Raw genomic sequence first — 21,817 nt, 5'->3', positions numbered from 1 at the left:
AAACACGATATCACACACAAGTAAACACACTGCAGTATCGCACATGATATCACACACAAGTAAACACTTTGCAGTATGGCACATGATATCACACACAAGTAAACACACTGCAGTATCGCACATGATATCACACACAAGTAAACACACTGCAGGACTGCTTGTATTGCACATGATATCACACACAAGTAAACACTCTGCAGTATCGCACATTATATCACACACAAGTAAACACACTGCAGTATCGCACATGATATCACACACAAGTAAACACACTGCAGGACTGCTTGTATGGCACATGATATCACACACAAGTAAACACACTGCAGTATCGCACATGATATCACACACAAGTAAACACTTTGCAGTATGGCACATGATATCACACACAAGTAAACACACTGCAGGACTGCTTGTATTGCACATGATATCACACACAAGTAAACACTCTGCAGTATCGCACATTATATTACACACAAGTAAACACTCTGCAGTATCGCACATGATATCACACACAAGTAAACACTCTGCAGTATCGCACATGATATCACACACAAGTAAACACACTGCAGTATCGCACATGATATCACACACAAGTAAACACACTGCAGGACTGCTTGTATGGCGGATGATATCACACACAAGTAAACACACTGCAGTATCGCACATGATATCACACACACAAGTAAACACTGCAGTATCGCACATGATATCACACACAAGTAAACACACTGCAGGACTGCTTGTATGGCGGATGATATCACACACAAGTAAACACACTGCAGTATCGCACATGATATCACACACACAAGTAAACACTGCAGTATCGCACATGATATCACACACAAGTAAACACACTGCAGGACTGCTTGTATCGCACATGATATCACACACAAGTAAAGACACAGCAGTATCGCACATGATATCACACACACAAGTAAACACACTGCAGGACTGCTTGTATGGCACATGATATCACACACAAGTAAACACGCTGCTTGTATCACACATGATATCACACACAAGTAAACACTCTGCAGTATCGCACATGATATCACACACAAGTAAAGACACTGCAGTATCGCACATGATATCACACACAAGTAAACACACTGCAGTATCGCACATGATATCACACACAAGTAAACACACTGCAGGACTGCTTGTATCGCACATGATATCACACACAAGTAAAGACACTGCAGTATCGCACATGATATCACACACAAGTAAACACACTGCAGGACTGCTTGTATGGCACATGATATCACACACAAGTAAACACGCTGCTTGTATCACACATGATATCACACACAAGTAAACACTCTACAGTATCGCACATGATATCACACACAAGTAAAGACACTGCAGTATCGCACATGATATCACACACAAGTAAACACACTGCAGGACTGCTTGTATGGCACATGATATCACACACAAGTAAACACGCTGCTTGTATTGCACATGATATCATACACAAGTAAACACACTGCATGTGTCACATATGATATCACAGACAAGTAAATACACTGCGGAACTGCTTGTATCACACATGATATCACACACAAGTAAACACTCTGCAGGACTGCTTGTATCGCACATGATATCACACACAAGTAAACACTATGCTTGTACCGTACATGATATCACACACAAGTAAACACTATGCTTGTATCGCACATGATATCACACACAAGTAAACACTATGCAGGACTGCTTGTACCACACATGATATCACACACAAGTAAACACACCGCAGGACTGCTTGTATTGCACATGATATCATACACAAGTAAACACACTGCATGTGTCACATATGATATCACAGACAAGTAAATACACTGCGGGACTGCTTGTATCACACATGATATCACACACAAGTAAACACTCTGCAGGACTGCTTGTATCGCACATGATAACACACACAAGTAAATACACTGCAGGACTGCTTGTATCACACATGATATCACGCACAAGTAAACACTCTGCAGGACTGCTTATGTCGCACATGATATCACACACAAGTAAATACTCTGCAGTACCGCACGTGATATCACACACAAGTAAACACTCTGCAAGACTGCTTGTATCACACATGATATCACACACAAGTAAACACTCTGCAGGACTGCTTGTATTGCACATGATATCACACACAAGCAAACACTCTGCAGGACTGCTTGTATCACACATGATATCACACACAAGTAAATACACTGCAGTACTGCTTGTATCACACATGATATCACGCACAAGTAAACACTCTGCAGGACTGCTTATGTCGCACATGATATCACACACAAGAAAAAAACACTCTGCAGTACCGCACATGATATCACACACAAGTAAACACTCTGCAGTATCGCACATGATATCACACACAAGTAAACACACTGCAGGCCTGCTTGTATCGCACATGATATCACACACAAGTAAACACTCTGCAGTATCGCACATTATATTACACACAAGTAAACACTCTGCAGTATCGCACATGATATCACACACAAGTAAACACTCTGCAGTATCGCACATGATATCCAACACAAGTAAACACACTGCAGTATTGCACATGATATCACACACAAGTAAACACTCTGCAGTATCGCACATGATATCCAACACAAGTAAACACACTGCAGGCCTGCTTGTATCGCACATGATATCACACACAAGTAAACACTCTGCAGTATTGCACATGATATCACACACAAGTAAACACTCTGCAGTATTGCACATGATATCACACACAAGTAAAGACACTGCAGTATCGCACATGATATCACACACAAGTAAACACTTTGCAGTATCGCACATGATATCACACACAAGTAAACACTCTGCAGTATTGCACATGATATCACACACAAGTAAACACACTGCTTGTATGGCACATGATATCACACACAAGTAAAGACACTGCAGTATCGCACATGATATCACACACAAGTAAACACACTGCAGTATGGCACATGATATCACACACAAGTAAAGACACTGCAGTATCGCACATGATATCACACACAAGTAAACACACTGCAGGACCGCTTGTATCGGAAGGTCAAGCGTTCCCAAAGAGGAGAAGTTGAGGACAGAAGAGGGTTTTCAAGCTCTGACTTGTCCTTGGCACAATATGTGGACAGCATGTGATAGATTTGGGGAATAGTTCCAAGGATTAAGAGTACAAGTCCTGTCAGAGTTAGTCAACTCCTACTTCACACTAAATATGTCCTTTCTATTCTCAGAGAGCATGCTGCTCTCCTGACACCTCACTTCTTGTCTTTGGAGCAAGATAGCAATTACCCAGCATGCATTGCATGAGGGCGGGGATGAGGAGAGAAATGAATATGAGATGCCACACGGCCCAGGTATTAAAACAAACTTCTCCTGACACTACACTCTGATTTTTTGATTTGGATGTTTTTGTGAGCACCTTCTTAAAGTTGTGTGATCAATCAGAAATATCAAGCCAAACATGGATCGGTGTGGAGCATTTTTCCCATAATGCTTTGTAATGGATGTCATTTTAATTGGATGTTTTTTTTAAAATAATATCCACAAAGTGAAGTGAGCAGGTTGTGTTATGTGTGTTGACATTTTGTGTTGGATGCTTTTTTTTATTTTTTTTTTGCGCCATGACTAGAAGAGGTTGTTTGGTGAGGGTCGTATAAGTCAATTGTTTGTTCCACATCACAATTCATAGTCATTGACCCGAATTACCCGATTTGTCCTCAAGATGGCGACAACATTGCAGCATCAGGTTTGTCAGATGTGCAAAATGAGTTGACTTTGCTCTGCGGAAGTTGTTCCTTTACTCAGCTCGTAACGTCTCACGGCCAAATTGGAGACCGCACTTTGTAGTTTGAACATCCTCATCCTCATCCTCTTTATATTCAGGCTCAAAAATAGAAGTTTCAGGATCATCATTTGTCCCAAAGTAAATGGGTTATACTTGTATAGCACTTTTCTACCTTTTTTTAAGGAACTCAAAGCGCTTTGACACTATTTCCACATTCACCCATTCACACACACATTCACACATTCACACACACACATTCACACACTGATGGCGGGAGCTGCCATGCACAGCGCTAACCAGCAGCCATCAGGAGCAAGGGTGAAGTGTCTTGCTCAAGGACACAACGGACGTGACTAGGATGGTAGAAGGTGGGGATTGAACCAGGAACCCTCAGATTCCACTCTCCCGACTTCGCCACGCCGTAGTCTATGTTGTCTCTCAACAAGTCTGCCATGATTACTAGTCTCGTTGTTGTTGAAGGGAAAGTGAACATTGTGATGCGTCTGTGAAATTAATACACTTAAAATGATCAAAATAAGTAAATATTACATGTTATTATGAATGTTACTAGATACTACATACTGTATATACTTACAGTGTGTATATAAAATATGTAAATATTACATGTTGTTAGGAATGTTACTAGATACTACATATATACTTACAGTGTGTATATAAAATATGTAAAAATGACATGTTATTAGGAATGTTACTAGATACTACATATATACTTACAGTGTGTATATAAAATATGTAAATATTACATGTTATTAGGAATGTTACTAGATACTACATATATACTTACAGTGTGTATATAAAATATGTCAATATTACATGTTATTAGGAATGTTACTAGATACTACATATATACTTACAGTGTGTATATAAAATATGTAAATATTACATGTTATTAGGAATGTTACTAGATACTACATATATGCTTACAGTGTGTATATAAATATGTAAATATTACCTGTAATTAGGAATGTTACTAGATACTACATATATACTTACAGTGTGTATATAAAACCTTGGTGGAGGTTTTTTAGAGCACTTTATAGGCGGAATAGATCGACACCCATTAGTTTCATCGTTGGCTGACTTTTGCTAAAAAAAATTACGATTTAGAATGCATAAAACAACCATATGTGTTCTTGTCTTACATAAAGATTGTGAAAGATAGACACAATTCTAAACAAACAAGTGCAGTTTCCCTTTAAGTACCCCTTTTTTTATTATAAAACTACGATGGAAGGTTTGAGATGTTTTTTGGAGTGTTTGATACATTCCAAGTACATAATACAACACTGCAGCGACACAATTCATGTTGTAACAACGGCGAGGAGCACACTGCAGCGTCAACAAGTGGAACACACCTGACTTTCTTAATCATGTGTACATATGTATTGTCTCAGTCATACTGTACATAATCATGTTTATATAAGTATTGTCTCAGTCATACTGTACATAATCATGTGTACATAAGTATTGTCTCAGTCATACTGTACATAATCATGTTTATATACGTATTGTCTCAGTCATACTGTACATAATCATGTTTATATAAGTATGGTCTCAGTCATACTGTACATAATCATGTTTACATAAGTATGGTCTCAGTCATACTGTACATAATGATGTACATAATGAAGTGTACATAAGTATGGTCTCACTTCCAGTCGTTCCCTCACCTGCGGAGCAGTCGTGTCCGGTCCAGTTGGCGTCGCAGCTGCAGGTGTTGGCGTCGGCCTGGAATGTTCCGTGTCCGGAGCACTGGTCGGTGCAGGAGGCCCTGGGACTCTCGCAGCCAGAACCTCCCCAGCCCACGAAGCAGTGACACTCGCCCTGGACGCACACGCCTCGGCCCGAGCAGGTGGGGTCCAGACAGTCCACTGCAAGACACGGTCAGCGTGGATCACAACTTCTTAAAGGGTCTGATCGTGTGTTAAAGCAAACCTGACAGCAAACAAATGGACTAAAGTCGTGAGCGCAGGATTTAGTCTCCTAAAAGACCAAAACAGTTCCTTGTCGTCATGGATACGCAGAATAGGTGCTAATTGCTACCACACACATAACGAGAGAGGGAGATGCAGATAAAATCATTTAGCACTCGCAGCATCATTTATCAAACCTGAATGTCTCTATTTAGTAGGTTTGTGGAAACTGGCACAGCTAAGAACAAATGGCTGTGAGAAAGAGCCAGGCGACTGATTACATATTTGTAATGTCGGGAATTAAGATGTCTGTAAAGTGTACACATTATAGCTGCTGGATGACTCAACACAAACTCACTTCATACTTTTTGCTGTCAGTTTGATTCGTCATTTATCTCCTTCTCCAGCGTCTGCATGGTTGCAGTACACCATGGCATCTCTTAGAGTTGATCTCTTAGAGTTTGTAGAGTTGATCTCTTAGAGTTCCAGTGCACCATGGCCTCTCTTAGAGCACACCTGTGTCCTGTTCAAATGTCACATCTGTGCTGGAGGACGTCTAATAGACCAGACAAGATGATTGTATTTGTGTTCCACAACTTCTCAAAACTACACAGGTAGGAGCTATAAGCCATGGGTGTGCAGTAAATGAGTGTCTCCATGGTGACAGCGGGCACACATGAGTGTCTCCATGGTAACAACAGGTACACGTGCACATTTCTCATTTAAACATGAGCAACACTTCTGCACTCGTTATCAACTGTACACACAGTCTTAGTAAATCACCTCAAACACACCCACTAATAGTACACACACTTTGTACACACTATATAGTACTTGTATTCAATTGTACACACAGTCTTAGTAAATCATCTCAAACACGCCCACTAATAGTACACACACTTTGTACACACTATATAGTACTTGTATTCAATTGTACACACAGTCTTAGTAGATCACCTGCAACACACCCACTAATAGTACACATAACTGTATACTTTGTACACACTATATAGTACTTGTATTCAATTGTACACACAGTCTTAGTAGATCACCTGTAACACACCCACTAATAGTACACACAGTTGTATACTATGTACACACTATATAGTACTTGTATTCAACTGTACACAGTCTTAGTAGATCACCTGTAACACACCCACTAATAGTACACACACTGTTATACTTTGTACACACTATATAGTACTTGTATTCAACTGTACACACAGTCTTAGTAGATCACCTGTAACACACCTACTAATAGTACACACACTGTTATACTTTGTACACACTATATAGTACTTGTATTCAACTGTACACACAGTCTTAGTAGATTACCTGCAACACGCCCACTAAGCTGTATACTTTGTACACACTATATAGTACTTGTATTCAATTGTACACACAGTCTTAGTAGATCACCTGCAACACACCCACTAATAGTACACATAGCTGTATACTATGTACACACAATATAGTACTTGTATTCAACTGTACACACAGTCTTAGTAGATCACCTGAAACACGCCCACTAATAGTACACATAGCTGTATACTATGTACACACAATATAGTACTTGTATTCAACTGTACACACAGTCTTAGTAGATCACCTGAAACACGCCCACTAATAGTACACATAGCTGTATACTTTGTACACACTATTTAGTACTCGTATTCAATTGTACACGCAGTCTTGGTAGATCACCTGTAACACACCTACTAATAGTACACACACTATTATACTTTGTACACACTATATAGTACTTGTATCTAATTGTACACACTGTGTTAGTAGATCACCTGCAACACACCCACTAAAATTACACATAACTGTATACTTTGTACACACTATATAGTACTTGTATTCAATTGTACACACAGTCTTGGTAGATCACCTGTAACACACCTACTAATAGTACACACACTATTATACTTTGTACACACTATATAGTACTTGTATCTAATTGTACACAGTCTTGGTAGATCACCTGCAACACACCCACTAATAGTACACATAACTGTATACTTTGTACACACTATATAGTACTTGTATTCAACTGTACACACAGTCTTAGTAGATCACCTGTAACACACCCACTAATAGTACACATAGTTGTATACTTTGTACACACTATATAGTACTTGTATTCAACAGTCTTAGTAGATCACCGCAAGCCGCTGCACTTCCTGCTCGGGTTGAGACGGCGTTTGTTTTTAATGCTTCCGTTGTGAACGCGGCGTGCAGATGGCGGCAGAGGTCGCCATGGCAACAGGTCCCTGGCCTCTCAGCAGATGGCGGCGGGATCACAGTGACCTGACAGCAAGGTCTCTCCTGGCCATTCATCACGCCGCCTGAAGGTCGCCGCCGAGGAAGGTAAAAAAGGGAAAGGCCTAACCGCTGACTCCGGGAGAACGCGGGGATGTCACCGAGCCCATTTGTCACCCGCCCGCCGCCATTCTTCATCTTGAAACGAGAGCCGTCAACACAATGGCGCCCTCCGTCTTATCGGCCCGGGGCTTTGTGCGCCCCGGTCAATGGCAGCTCCCCGCGGGCGAGCATCAGATGGCGAGTGCCGCGGGCGCACAATGAAGTGCCGTTGCTTAGCCGCCGCGTAGCGCCTGTCACTCACGGTCGCTATGGTGACGGAAGCATGAAAGCACCTTCACGTCGATCACTTCTCACTTGGCACTTCCTGGCACCAGCAGGTACCAAGTGGCGCCAGCAGGTACCAGCAGTGTTATTTCCTCCTACAAACTTAAAGCGTCACAAACATTTGATTCCAAACACGACACTTTTAATTTCATTTACAAACATCTTTAAAGGCCGACATGGAAATGCAACTGTTGTGAGTCCAGCTCCAACCCTCACGTTGCCGCTCATGGCTCACTTCTTTTGGTGCCCTCAACAAAGTTTGCAAAAAAAAACCTCGCTTTCTCGCACGTTTTGTCCAGTCGGCACTCGTACGCGCACGTCTTGTCCAGTCGGCACTCGTACGCGCACGTCCACTGTCCAATAAAACACATCTTTGTGTAGACGACAACAACATCTACAAACAAAGTTTGCAAAAAAAAACCTCACTTTCTCGTACGTTTTGTCCAGTCGGCACTCATACGCGCACGTCTTGTCCAGTCGGCACTCGTACGCGCACGTCCACTGTCCAATAAAACACATCTTTGTGTAGACGACAACAACGTCTACAAACAAAGTTTGCAAAAAAAAAACTCACTTTCTCGTACGTTTTGTCCAGTCGGCACTCGTACGCGCACGTCTTGTCCAGTCGGCACTCGTACGCGCACGTCCACTGTCCAATAAAACACATCTTTGTGTAGACGACAATAACGTCTACAAACAAAGTTTGCAAAAAAAACCCTCACTTTCTCGCACGTTTTGTCCAGTCGGCACTCGTACGCGCACGTCTTGTCCAGTCGGCACTCGTACGCGCACGTCCACTGTCCAATAAAACACATCTTTGTGTAGACGACAACAACGTCTACAAACAAAGTTTGCAAAAAAAAAACCTCACTTTCTCGCACGTTTTGTCCAGTCGGCACTCGTACGCGCACGTCTTGTCCAGTCGGCACTCGTACGCGCACGTCCACTGTCCAATAAAACACATCTTTGTGTAGACGACAACAACGTCTACAAACAAAGTTTGCAAAAAAAAAACTCACTTTCGCGTACGTTTTGTCCAGTCGGCACTCGTACGCGCACGTCTTGTCCAGTCGGCACTCGTACGCGCACGTCCACTGTCCAATAAAACACATCTTTGTGTAGACGACAACAACGTCTACAAACAAAGTTTGCAAAAAAACCCCTCACTTTCTCGCACGTTTTGTCCAGTCGGCACTCGTACGCGCACGTCTTGTCCAGTCGGCACTCGTACGCGCACGTCCACTGTCCAATAAAACACATCTTTGTGTAGACGACAACAACGTGTAGCAACTATTTATTGTAGCTCACCCCTACTTCCTCTTCCTGTCTACGACACTAAGCCTTCTGGGTAATGCAGTATATAAAGTGTGTTGATATATTCATGTTATTCATCCAGGGTGAGACAATGAAGGAACATATTTTCATGTGCAATGAAGCATGTTAGAGATGTTGAAGTGTGATGATAATCTCTCTTTTACCAACCAAAATAGAGCGATGTAGATTGCTCTGAACAGTTAACAAATGTTAAGGGTTGGTTGTGAATGTGTCACTTAGCACGTGCTAAATAGCGCTCGGAGTTGATAAATCACACCGCGTGTGCTAAATTAATGATTGTACTTCCATCGTTCTGATGATCAATTTTCATATTCATGAAGACAGACGTGCTAAATGGATTGCACTCCTATTTAGTACTTGTTATCAACTGTACACAGTCTTGGTAAATCACCCACTAATAGTACACACACTGTTATACTTTGTACACACTACCGTATTTTTCGGAGTATAAGTCGCACCGGAGTATAAGTTGCACCTGCCGAAAATGCATTATAAAAAACAAAAAAAACATATATAAGTCGCACTGGAGCCCGGCCAAACTATGAAAAAAAACTGCGACTTATAGTCCGAAAAATACGGTATATAGTACTTGTATTCAACTGTACACACAGTCTTAGTAGATCACCTGTAACACGCCCACTAATAGTACACATACTGTTATACTTTGTACACACTACAACACACAACAACAACAACAACAACAACTATATAGTACTTGTATCTACTTGTACACACAGTCTTAGTAGATCACCTGTAACACGCCCACTAATAGTACACACACTGTTATACTTTGTACACACTATATAGTACTTGTATTCAATTGTACACACAGTCTTAGTAGATCACCTGTAACACACCTACTAATAGTACACACACTATTATACTTTGTACACACTATATAGTACTTGTTATCAACTTTACACACAGTCTTAGTAGATCACCTGTAACACGTCCACTAATAGTACACATAACTGTTATACTTTGTACACACTATATAGTATTTGTTTTTAATTGTACACACAGTCTTAGTAGATCACCTGTAACACGCCCACTAATAGTACACACACTATTATACTTTGTACACACTATATAGTACTTGTTATCAACTTTACAGTCTTAGTAAATCAACTGCAACACGCCCACTAATACTACAAACACTGTTATACTTTGTACACACTATATAGTACTTGTATTCAACTGTACACACAGTCTTAGTAGATCACCTGCAACACACCCACTAATAGTACACATAGCTGTATGCTTTGTACACACTATATAGTACTTGTATTCAATTGTACACACAGTCTTAGTAGATCACCTGCAACCCACCTAAGCCTTCTGGGTAATGCAGTATATAAAGTGTGTTTATATATTCATGTTATTTATCCAGGTTGAGACAATTAAGGAACATATTTTCATGTTACATGTTAGAGATTATATTTATTTTATTTACCACCAAAAATAGAAGGCTTTAGATCAACAGTTGACAAATGCGGAGGTGAATGTGTCACTTAGATGATAAATCACACAGCGTGTGCTAAATTAATGATTGTACTTCCATGGTTCTGATTATCAATTTGCATATTCATGAAGACAGACGTGCTAAATGATTTGCTCTCCTTGATTCTGCTCACTAAAATGTGCTTTGTGTGTGCTATCAAGTTTGCCTTCAGTAGATCCGTCATCCTCAATGTCTTTAAAAGAAGTGAATCATGGAGAAGCAAAACGGCCTCCTACCTTCCTCACAGTTGTCGCCCTTGTAGCCGGGGTTGCAGATGCAGGTGCCCACGATGCAGGCGCCGCGCCCGCTGCAGCTGACGTCCACACACTGGCTGGTGGGCACGTGGCACTCGGAGCCCTTCCAGCCGCTGTGACACATGCAGCCGCCCTTGCGGTACTGACCGTTACCACTGCACAGCACCGGGCAGGCGGCTGCAGGGACAGACAGGCAAAGAGGTGACTCATGACTTCACCAAGACTACATGGCAACATTCTGCTAGGGAATGCGTGTGAGTGCCCTATGGCCGTCATCTGCTGATACATGTGAGTGCCCTATGGCCGTCATCTGCTGATACATGTGAGTGCCCTATGGCCGTCATCTGCTCATGTGAGTGCAAGTGAAATGTTTGATGGTCCAAGGTGAGTGGAGGGTGTGGATGTTGGAACGCTTGGAATCGGGTGAGAAATGTGGGATATGGAGAGGTTTGAATATTGCCCATTCATTTTGTCTCTGTGGGTGGAGGCGGGGATGCCAACATGCTAGCAAGGTAACAGTAGTAGAAAATGACAATGGCTACTAATAATAATAATAATAATAGTGATGATGAAGATGATGATGAAGAGGAGTAAACTCACCACGCCCACAGTCAGGACCTTTAAAGCCCAGGAAGCAGTGACAAGTTCCAGAAACACAATCACCGTTCCCAAAACAGCTGCTTGGACATGAATCCACCGAATCTAGCAGGAGACACAAATCATCTTTTTAATACTCTTGTCATCTTTATCACCTTATTAATAATAATAATAATAATAATAATAATAATAAAAATTATAATAATAATATTGATATTTTTCCTTGTTTCTTTGGAATCTATTCTAACATTTACGTTTCTTCAAAATGACTTCTTATTTATTACATCTGATGGAAAACTGTTTTTGTGGTGTGTGCTCTAACTAAATTAATGTAACTGGAATTTTTTTAAATTTATGGTATATTTTTTTATGCGCTTTTAAGTAGATAATAAAAATATACAATATGCAAAAATATAAAAAAAATATAAAAATATACAATATACAAAAATATGCAATACACAAAAATATACAAAACATAAAAATATACAATATACAAAAATATGCACATATACAATATACAAAGATATACACAAATGTAAAAATATGCAATATACAAAAATATAAAATATACAAAAATATACAAAAAATATAAAAATGTAAAGATATACAATATACAAAATTATACAAAAAACATACAAATAGAAAATATACAAAAAAATATAAAAATATACAATATACAAAAATATAAAAATATACAATATACACAATATATAAAAATGTACAATATACAAAACCATACAATATATATAAAAATATAGAAATATACAATATACAAAAATATACAAAACAATATAAAAATATACAATATACAAAAATATATTTAAAAAAATACAATTTACAATATATAAAATCATACAAAAAATATACAACTATAAAAATATACAATATACAAAAAATACAACAATATGCAATATACAAAAATATAAAAATATACAACAAAAAAACATATACAAAAAATATAAAATGTAAAAATATACAGTATACAAAATTATTAAAAAATATATAAAAATAGACAATATACAAAAATATACAAAAAATATAAAAATATACAATATAAAAAAATATACAATATACAAAACCATACAATATATATAAAAATATGGAAATATACAAAAAATATAAAAATATACAATATCCAAAAATATCCAAAAAATATATATATATGCAATTTACAATATACAAAACCATACTAAAAATATACAAATATAAAAATATACAATATACAAAAAATACAACAATATAGAATATACAAAAGTATAAAAATATACAATATACAAACATATACAAAACAATATCAAATTATACAATATACAAAAAAATACACAAAATATAAAAATATACAATATACAAAAATATACCAAAAATATAATAATATAGAAATATACAATATACAAAAAATATAAACATATAAATATATGCAATATACAAAAAAATATACCAAAAATATACAAATATCCAAAAATATACAAAACATATACAAATATACTATATACAACAGATATAAAAATATCCAATATACAAAATTATTTAAAAAAAATATATATATACAATACACAAAAATATACAAAAAATATAAAAATATACAATATACAAAAATATACAAAACATGTAAAAATATGTAAAGAGTCAAGTATGACTTGTAAATCTTTCATAAATAAATTGTATTAAGTATTCATGTAAATGTACTAGTTTTGTATGGATAAATACTGTGTGTCATATTGTACGTGCAAGTGTGTACTTGACATAAATACTGAGAATTATTGAAGTATAACAATGAAAATATAGATATTTTCTGTGTGTGCGCTGATGAAAGTATTTGTTTTTATGTTGTCGTTTCAATCAATCAGCCATCAATCATCAATAATGCACTTCTGAAAGGGGAAGCCTGAGACATCATCGAGCCCCACTAGGCTGACCTCTCAGTCCCGCCCCCTTCAGGCGGAACTTTGGCAGACAAAGAATCTCTTGTGTCGCACAAAAGAGGTCTGGGAACACGAGCGGCAGTTTGTGGTTCCTCGGGAGACTCAATCATCGCCCAGGATGGCGGGCGGGATGAGACAAAGAGGGACGGCCCACAGAGAGACGCGAGCGGCGAGACGCCATGATGGCGCTTTTGTGCGGGCTTGTCTTCGCACGGCTAGGAGAGCGCTGAAGGGAAGACCAAGTCCGAAAAGAACGTCGAACTCTAAAAGTTCAGATGTGTGTGTGTGTGTGTGTGTGTGTGTGTGTGTGTGTGTGTGTGTGTGTGTGTGTGTGTGTGTGTGTGTGTGTGAGACGAATGATGTGTGAGATGTGTGTGCCAAAAAATATCTCTTCACTACAAATACTTGCAAAATTAGCTTAAAAGATAGCATGCTAATATTAGCACACTAACATACTAAAAGTTAGCATGCGTGAAATAACAACATTTGACTCTGAAGTCTATCCCGACAGAATTAGCAGACAAGCTAGCATGCTAATTTTAGCAGGCTAACATACCAAGTTAGCATGCGTAAAATAACAACATTTGACCCTGAAGTCTATCCTGACAAAATTAGCAGAGAAGCTAGCATGCTAATTTTAGCAGGCTAACATACTAAGTTAGCATGCGTAAAATAACAACATTTGACCCTGAAATCTATCCTGACAAAATTAGCAGACAAGCTAGCATGCTAATTTTAGCAGGCTAACATACTAACATGCGTAAAATAACAACATTTGACTCTGAAGTCTATCCTGACAAAATTAGCAGACAAGCTAGCATGCTAATTTTAGCAGGCTAACATACTAAGTTAGCATGCTTGAAATAACAACATTTGACTCTGAAGTCTATCCTGACAAAATTAGCAGACAAGCTAGCATGCTAATTTTAGCAGGCTAACATACTAAGTTAGCATGCGTAAAATAACAACATTTGACCCTGAAGTCTATCCTGACAAAATTAGCAGACAAGCTAGCATGCTAATTTTAGCAGGCTAACATACTAAGTTAGCATGCGTAAAATAACAACATTTGACCCTGAAGTCTATCCTGACAAAATTAGCAGAGAAGCTAGCATGCTAATTTTAGCAGGCTAACATACTAAGTTAGCATGCGTAAAATAACAACATTTGACCCTGAAATCTATCCTGACAAAATTAGCAGACAAGCTAGCATGCTAATTTTAGCAGGCTAACATACTAACATGCGTAAAATAACAACATTTGACTCTGAAGTCTATCCTGACAAAATTAGCAGACAAGCTAGCATGCTAATTTTAGCAGGCTAACATACTAAGTTAGCATGCTTGAAATAACAACATTTGACTCTGAAGTCTATCCTGACAAAATTAGCAGACAAGCTAGCATGCTAATTTTAGCAGGCTAACATACTAAGTTAGCATGCGTAAAATAACAACATTTGACCCTGAAGTCTATCCTGACAAAATTAGCAGACAAGCTAGCATGCTAATTTTAGCAGGCTAACATACTAAGTTAGCATGCGTAAAATAACAACATTTGACCCTGAAGTCTATCCTGACAAAATTAGCAGACAAGCTAGCATGCTAATTTTAGCAGGCTAACATACTAAGTTAGCATGCGTAAAATAACAACATTTGACCCTGAAGTCTATCCTGACAAAATTAGCAGACAAGCTAGCATGCTAATTTTAGCAGGCTAACATACTAAGTTAGCATGCGTAAAATAACAACATTTGACCCTGAAGTCTATCCTGACAAAATTAGCAGACAAGCTAGCATGCTAATTTTAGCAGGCTAACATACTAAGTTAGCATGCGTAAAATAACAACATTTGACTCTGAAGTCTATCCTGACAAAATTAGCAGACAAGCTAGCATGCTAATTTTAGCAGGCTAACATACTAAGTTAGCATGCGTAAAATAACAACATTTGACCCTGAAATCTATCCTGACAAAATTAGCAGACAAGCTAGCATGCTAATTTTAGCAGGCTAACATACTAAGTTAGCATGCGTAAAATAACAACATTTGACTCTGAAGTCTATCCTGACAAAATTAGCAGACAAGCTAGCATGCTAATTTTAGCAGGCTAACATACTAAGTTAGCATGCGTAAAATAACAACATTTGACCCTGAAGTCTATCCTGACAAAATTAGCAGACAAGCTAGCATGCTAATTTTAGCAGGCTAACATACTAAGTTAGCATGCGTAAAATAACAACATTTGACTCTGAAGTCTATCCTGACAAAATTAGCAGAGAAGCTAGCATGCTAATTTTAGCAGGCTAACATACTAAGTTAGCATGCGTAAAATAACAACATTTGACTCTGAAGTCTATCCCGACAGAATTAGCAGACAAGCTAGCATGCTAATTTTAGCAGGCTAACATACTAAGTTAGCATGCGTAAAATAACAACATTTGACTCTGAAGTCTATCCTGACAGAATTAGCAGACAAGCTAGCATGCTAATTTTAGCAGGCTAACATACTAACAGTTAGCTTGCGTGAAATAACAGAATATTTCACTCTGAAGTCTATTCCTGCAAAATTAGCAGACAAGCTGCATGCTAATGTTAGCACGCTAACATACTAACTGTTAGCATGCTTGAAATAACAGAATATTTTGTTGTGAAGTCTATACCCACAAAATGAGCAGAAAAGCTAGCTCGCTAATGTTAGCACGCTACTACACTAATACTTAGCATGCGTGAAATAATAGAATATTTGACTCTCAAGTATATTCCCGCAAAACTAGAAGACAAGCTAGCATGCTAATTTTAACACGCTAAAATACTAACAGTTAGCATGCGTGAAATAATATTTGACTCTAAAGTTTATACCCGCAAAATGATCAGACAAGCCAGCATGCTAATGTTAGCACGCCAACTTACTCGTGTTTGTGATGGCGACGAATGAAGTGTGGCTTGTGTGCGCCAGAAAAAATATCTTCACCAACAAATACCTGCAAAATGAACTTAAACGATAGCATGCTAATGTTAGCACGCTAAGATACTAACAGTTAGCATGCGTGAAGTAACAGAATATCTGACTCCGAAGTCTTTACCCGCAAAATTAGCATAAAAGCTAGCATACTGATGTTAGCACGCTAACATACTAAGAGTCAACATGTGAAATAACAAAATATTTCACTCTGAAGTTTAACAAAAAGGTAGCATGCTAACATTTTAGCAATTGACGAACATCAAGGATCATTTTGACTTAGATTGTTGTGGCAAATACTGTAAATACTTCAATGTACTTTAGAAAAGTATTTACGGGCCTTGAATTAGCATCAGAGTGGTAAACAGAGGTGCGTGTTGAATTCCCTTCAGCAGGAGACTCATGACTGTTGTCCTCAGGGAGAAAAGAGCGGCCATGAAGTCTCAGCCGAATAAATCAGGCCTGAAGGAAATCTTCATTGAAATTCATCACTGCTAACAGCTAGCTAGCATCCTTAAAGGAGGAAGGAAGGAAGAAAGGAAGGAAGGAGGCGTGCTATGTGAGCTATATGCTTACACATTTTAGCATCATGCTAGGCTAGCAACACTAGCATAGCTATGTGAACTACATGCTAACATTACATTTTAACATCATGCTAAGTTAGCAACACTAGCATAGCTATGTGAGCTACATGCTAACATTATATTTCAACATCATGCTAGTTAGCAACACTAGCATAGCTATGTGAGCTACATGCTAACATTACATTTTAACATCATGCCAGGTTAGAACACTAGCATAGCTATGTGAGCTACATGCTAACATTATATTTTAACATCATGCTAGGTTAGCAACACTAGCATAGCTATGTGAGCTACATGCTAACATTACATTTTAACATCATGCTAGGTTAGCAACATTAGCATAGCTATGTGAGCTATATGCTAACATTAAATTTTAACATCATGCTAGGTTAACTACATGCTAACATTATATTTTAACATCATGCTAGGTTAGCAACACTAGCATAGATATGTGAGCTACATGCTAACATTACATTTTAACATTATGCTAGGTTAGCAACACTAGCATAGCTATGTGAGCTACATGCTAACATTATATTTCAACATAATGCTAGTTAGCAACACTAGCATAGCTATGTGAGCTACATGCTAACATTACATTTTAACATCATGCCAGGTTAGCAACACTAGCATAGCTATGTGAGCTACATGCTAACATTATATTTTAACATCATGCTAGGTTAGCAACACTAGCATAGCTATGTGAGCTACATGCTAACATTACATTTTAACATCATGCCAGGTTAGCAACACTAGCATAGCTATGTGAGCTACATGCTAACATTATATTTTAACATCATGCTAGGTTAGCAACACTAGCATAGCTATGTGAGCTACATGCTAACATTAAATTTTAACATCACGCTAGGTTAGCAACACTAGCATAGCTATGTGAGCTACATGCTAACATTAAATTTTAACATCATGCTAGGTTAGCAACACTAGCATAGCTATGTGAGCTACATGCTAAGATTACATTTCAACATCATGCTAGGTTAGCAACACTAGCATAGCTATGTTAGCGGCATGCTAACATCATGATAGGTTAGCAACCCTAGCATAGCTATGTGAGCTACATGCTAACATTACATTTTAACATCATGCTAGGTTAGCAACACTAGCTACATGCTACCATTATATTTCAACATCATGCTAGGTTAGCAACACTAGCATAGCTATGTTAGCGGCATGCTAACATCATGATAGGTTAGCAACCCTAGCATAGCTATGTGAGCTACATGCTAACATTACATTTTAACATCATGCTAGGTTAGCAACACTAGCTACATGCTAACATTATATTTCAACATCATGCTAGGTTAGCAACACTAGCATAGCTATGTGAGCTACATGCTAACATTATATTTTAACATCATGCTAGATTAGCAACACTAGCATAGCTATGTGAGCTACATGCTAACATTACATTTCAACATCATGCTAGTTTAGCAACACTAGCATAGCTATGTGAGCTACATGCTAACATTATATTTCAACATCATGCTAGTTAGCAACACTAGCATAGCTATGTGAGCTATATGCTAACATTACATTTTAACATCATGCTAGGTTAACTACATGCTAACATTACATTTTAACATCATGCTAGGTTAGCAACACTAGCATAGCTTTGTGAGCTATATGCTAACATTAAATTTTAACATCATGCTAGGTTAACTACATGCTAACATTATATTTTAACATCATGCTAGGTTAGCAACACTAGCATAGCTATGTGAGCTACATGCTAACATTACATTTTAACATCATGCTAGGTTAGCAACACTAGCATAGCTATGTGAGCTACATGCTAACATTATATTTCAACATAATGCTAGTTAGCAACACTAGCATAGCTATGTGAGCTACATGCTAACATTACATTTTAACATCATGCCAGGTTAGCAACACTAGCATAGCTATGTGAGCTACATGCTAACATTACATTTTAACATCATGCCAGGTTAGCAACACTAGCATAGCTATGTGAGCTACATGCTAACATTATATTTTAACATCATGCTAGGTTAGCAACACTAGCATAGCTATGTGAGCTATATGCTAACATTAAATTTTAACATCATGTTAGGTTAGCAACACTAGCATAGCTATGTGAGCTACATGCTAACATTATATTTCAACATCATGCTAGGTTAACTACACTAGCATAGTTATGTGAGCTACATGCTAACATCAGGCTAGGTTAGCAACACTAGCATAGCTATGTGAGCTACATGCTAACATTACATTAGAACATCATGCTAGGTTAGCAACACTAGCATAACTATGTAAGCTACATGCTAACATTATATTTCAACATCATGCTAGATTAGCAACACTAGCATAGTTATGTGAGCTACATGCTAACATCATGCTAGGTTAGCAACACTAGCGTAGCTATGTGAGCTACATGCTAACATCATGCTAGGTTAGCACATTAGCTGTTTAAAGGTCAACAGCATCTCCTGCTGCCCCTCAGGTGAGCACATCTGACTGCCAGCTACATATGCATATTCATAGTCAGACTCATGAATATTCATGCTCTCATGAATATTCATATTCACAACGCTGACATCACATTCTCCCTGCTTGGGGAACCAGAGAAGATGTCCACGCGCTCCCCGCGGAGAAAATACAAGCCAAGCAAACACGCCCGGTGTCATATCTCATCATGAATATTGAAATGTTGGCACAGAGGCTGGTGGGCGTGTCTTGGAGAAGGAGGAGCTTGTTTCTGTCTGCAAGTACGGGTGTTGTTGGCACATTTCTGACCCAGCAGCTTTTTGTTAAACCCAGCTGCCTTGAATGGATGACACCTCTCTCACCTTCATGGCTAACGCTAGCGCTAATCACCAATAGCGCTAATTGATGATAGTGCTAATAAGTGCTAGTGCTAATCAATGCTAGTGCTGATCAATCCTAGCACTATGCAATGCTAGCGTTAATCGACGCTAGTTCTAATCAATGCTAGCGCTAATCAATGCTAGAGCTATTCAATGCTAGTGCTAATCAATGACAGTGCTAATCAATACTAGTGCTAATCAATGCTAGCGCTGGTCAATGGTAGCATTATTCAATGCTAATGCTAATCAATGCTACTGCTAATCAATGCTAGCGCTATTCAATACTAGCACTAACCAATGACAATGCTAATCAATACTAGTGCTAATCAATGATAGTGCTAATCAATGCGAGCGCTAATCAATGCTAGCACTAATCGATGCCAGTGCTGATCAAACCTAGCACTATTCAATGCTAGCATTAATCAATGCTAGTTCTACTCAATGCTACTGCTAATCAATGCTAGCGCTATTCAAAGCTAGCGCTAATCAATGACAGTGCTAATCAATACTAGTGCTAATCAATACTAGCGATGGTCAATGGTAGCATTATTCAATGCTAATGCTAATCAATGCTACTGCTAATCAATGCTAGCGCTATTCAATACTAGCGCTAACCAATGACAGTGCTAATCAATACTAGTGCTAATCAATGCGAGCGCTAATCAATGCTAGCACTAATCGATGCCAGTGCTGATTAATCTTAGCACTATTCAATGCTAGCATTAATCAATGCTAGCATTAATCAATGCTAGTTCTACTCAACGCTAGTGCTAATCAATGCTAGCGCTATTCAACACTAGCACTAACCAATGACAATGCTAATCAATACTAGCGCTAATCAATGATAGTGCTAATCAATGCTAGCTCTAATCAATGCTATCTTTAATCAATCATAGCACTATTCAATGCTAGCGCTGATCAATGTTAGTGTCAATCAATGCAAGCACTAATCAATATTAGTGCCAATCAATGCTAGTGCTAATCACTCTGGGTGCTAATCAATGCTATAGGATGATGATGAATTGTTGATGTAAAAAGGGAAGATATAAACATCCCATCAGTCTTAATACCAGTGAGAGCAGTTCTCTCATCAAGTCTGCCTTGATTAGTAGTCCTGTTGTTGTCGAAGGGAAAGTGAGCGTCTGTGAAATTAATACTTAACGTGACAAAATTATGTCAATATTACATGTTATTATGAATGTTACTAGATACTGCATATATACTTACAGTGTGTATATAAAATATGTAAATATTACATGTTATGATGAATGTTACTAGATACTACATATATACTTAGTGTGTGTATAAAATATGTAAATATTACATGTTATGAATGTTACTATGTTACATATATACTTACAGTGTGTATATAAAACATGTAAATATTACATGTTATTATGAATGTTACTAGATACTACATATATACTTACAGTGTGTGT

General features: G+C 38.2%; 1 protein-coding gene across 1 annotated transcript in view; it reads right to left on the bottom strand.

Moving 5' to 3' along the window:
- Nucleotides 1-21,817, bottom strand: part of tenm4 (teneurin transmembrane protein 4) — a 218,553-nt gene that overhangs the window by 95,223 nt on the left and 101,513 nt on the right. Inside the window, exons 12-14 of the mRNA XM_061972168.1 lie at nucleotides 12,076-12,177; nucleotides 11,458-11,652; nucleotides 5,491-5,691 (exon numbers count right to left, since the gene is read on the bottom strand). Coding sequence (XP_061828152.1) covers nucleotides 5,491-5,691; nucleotides 11,458-11,652; nucleotides 12,076-12,177 — 498 coding nt within the window. The remainder of the gene's footprint in view (nucleotides 1-5,490; nucleotides 5,692-11,457; nucleotides 11,653-12,075; nucleotides 12,178-21,817) is intronic.

The sequence above is a fragment of the Nerophis lumbriciformis genome, linkage group LG17, assembly GCF_033978685.3.
Source record: "Nerophis lumbriciformis linkage group LG17, RoL_Nlum_v2.1, whole genome shotgun sequence".
Lineage (NCBI taxonomy): Eukaryota > Metazoa > Chordata > Actinopteri > Syngnathiformes > Syngnathidae > Nerophis > Nerophis lumbriciformis.
Note: the sequence above shows the minus strand (reverse complement) of the source record. Positions and strands in the feature narration are given on the sequence as shown.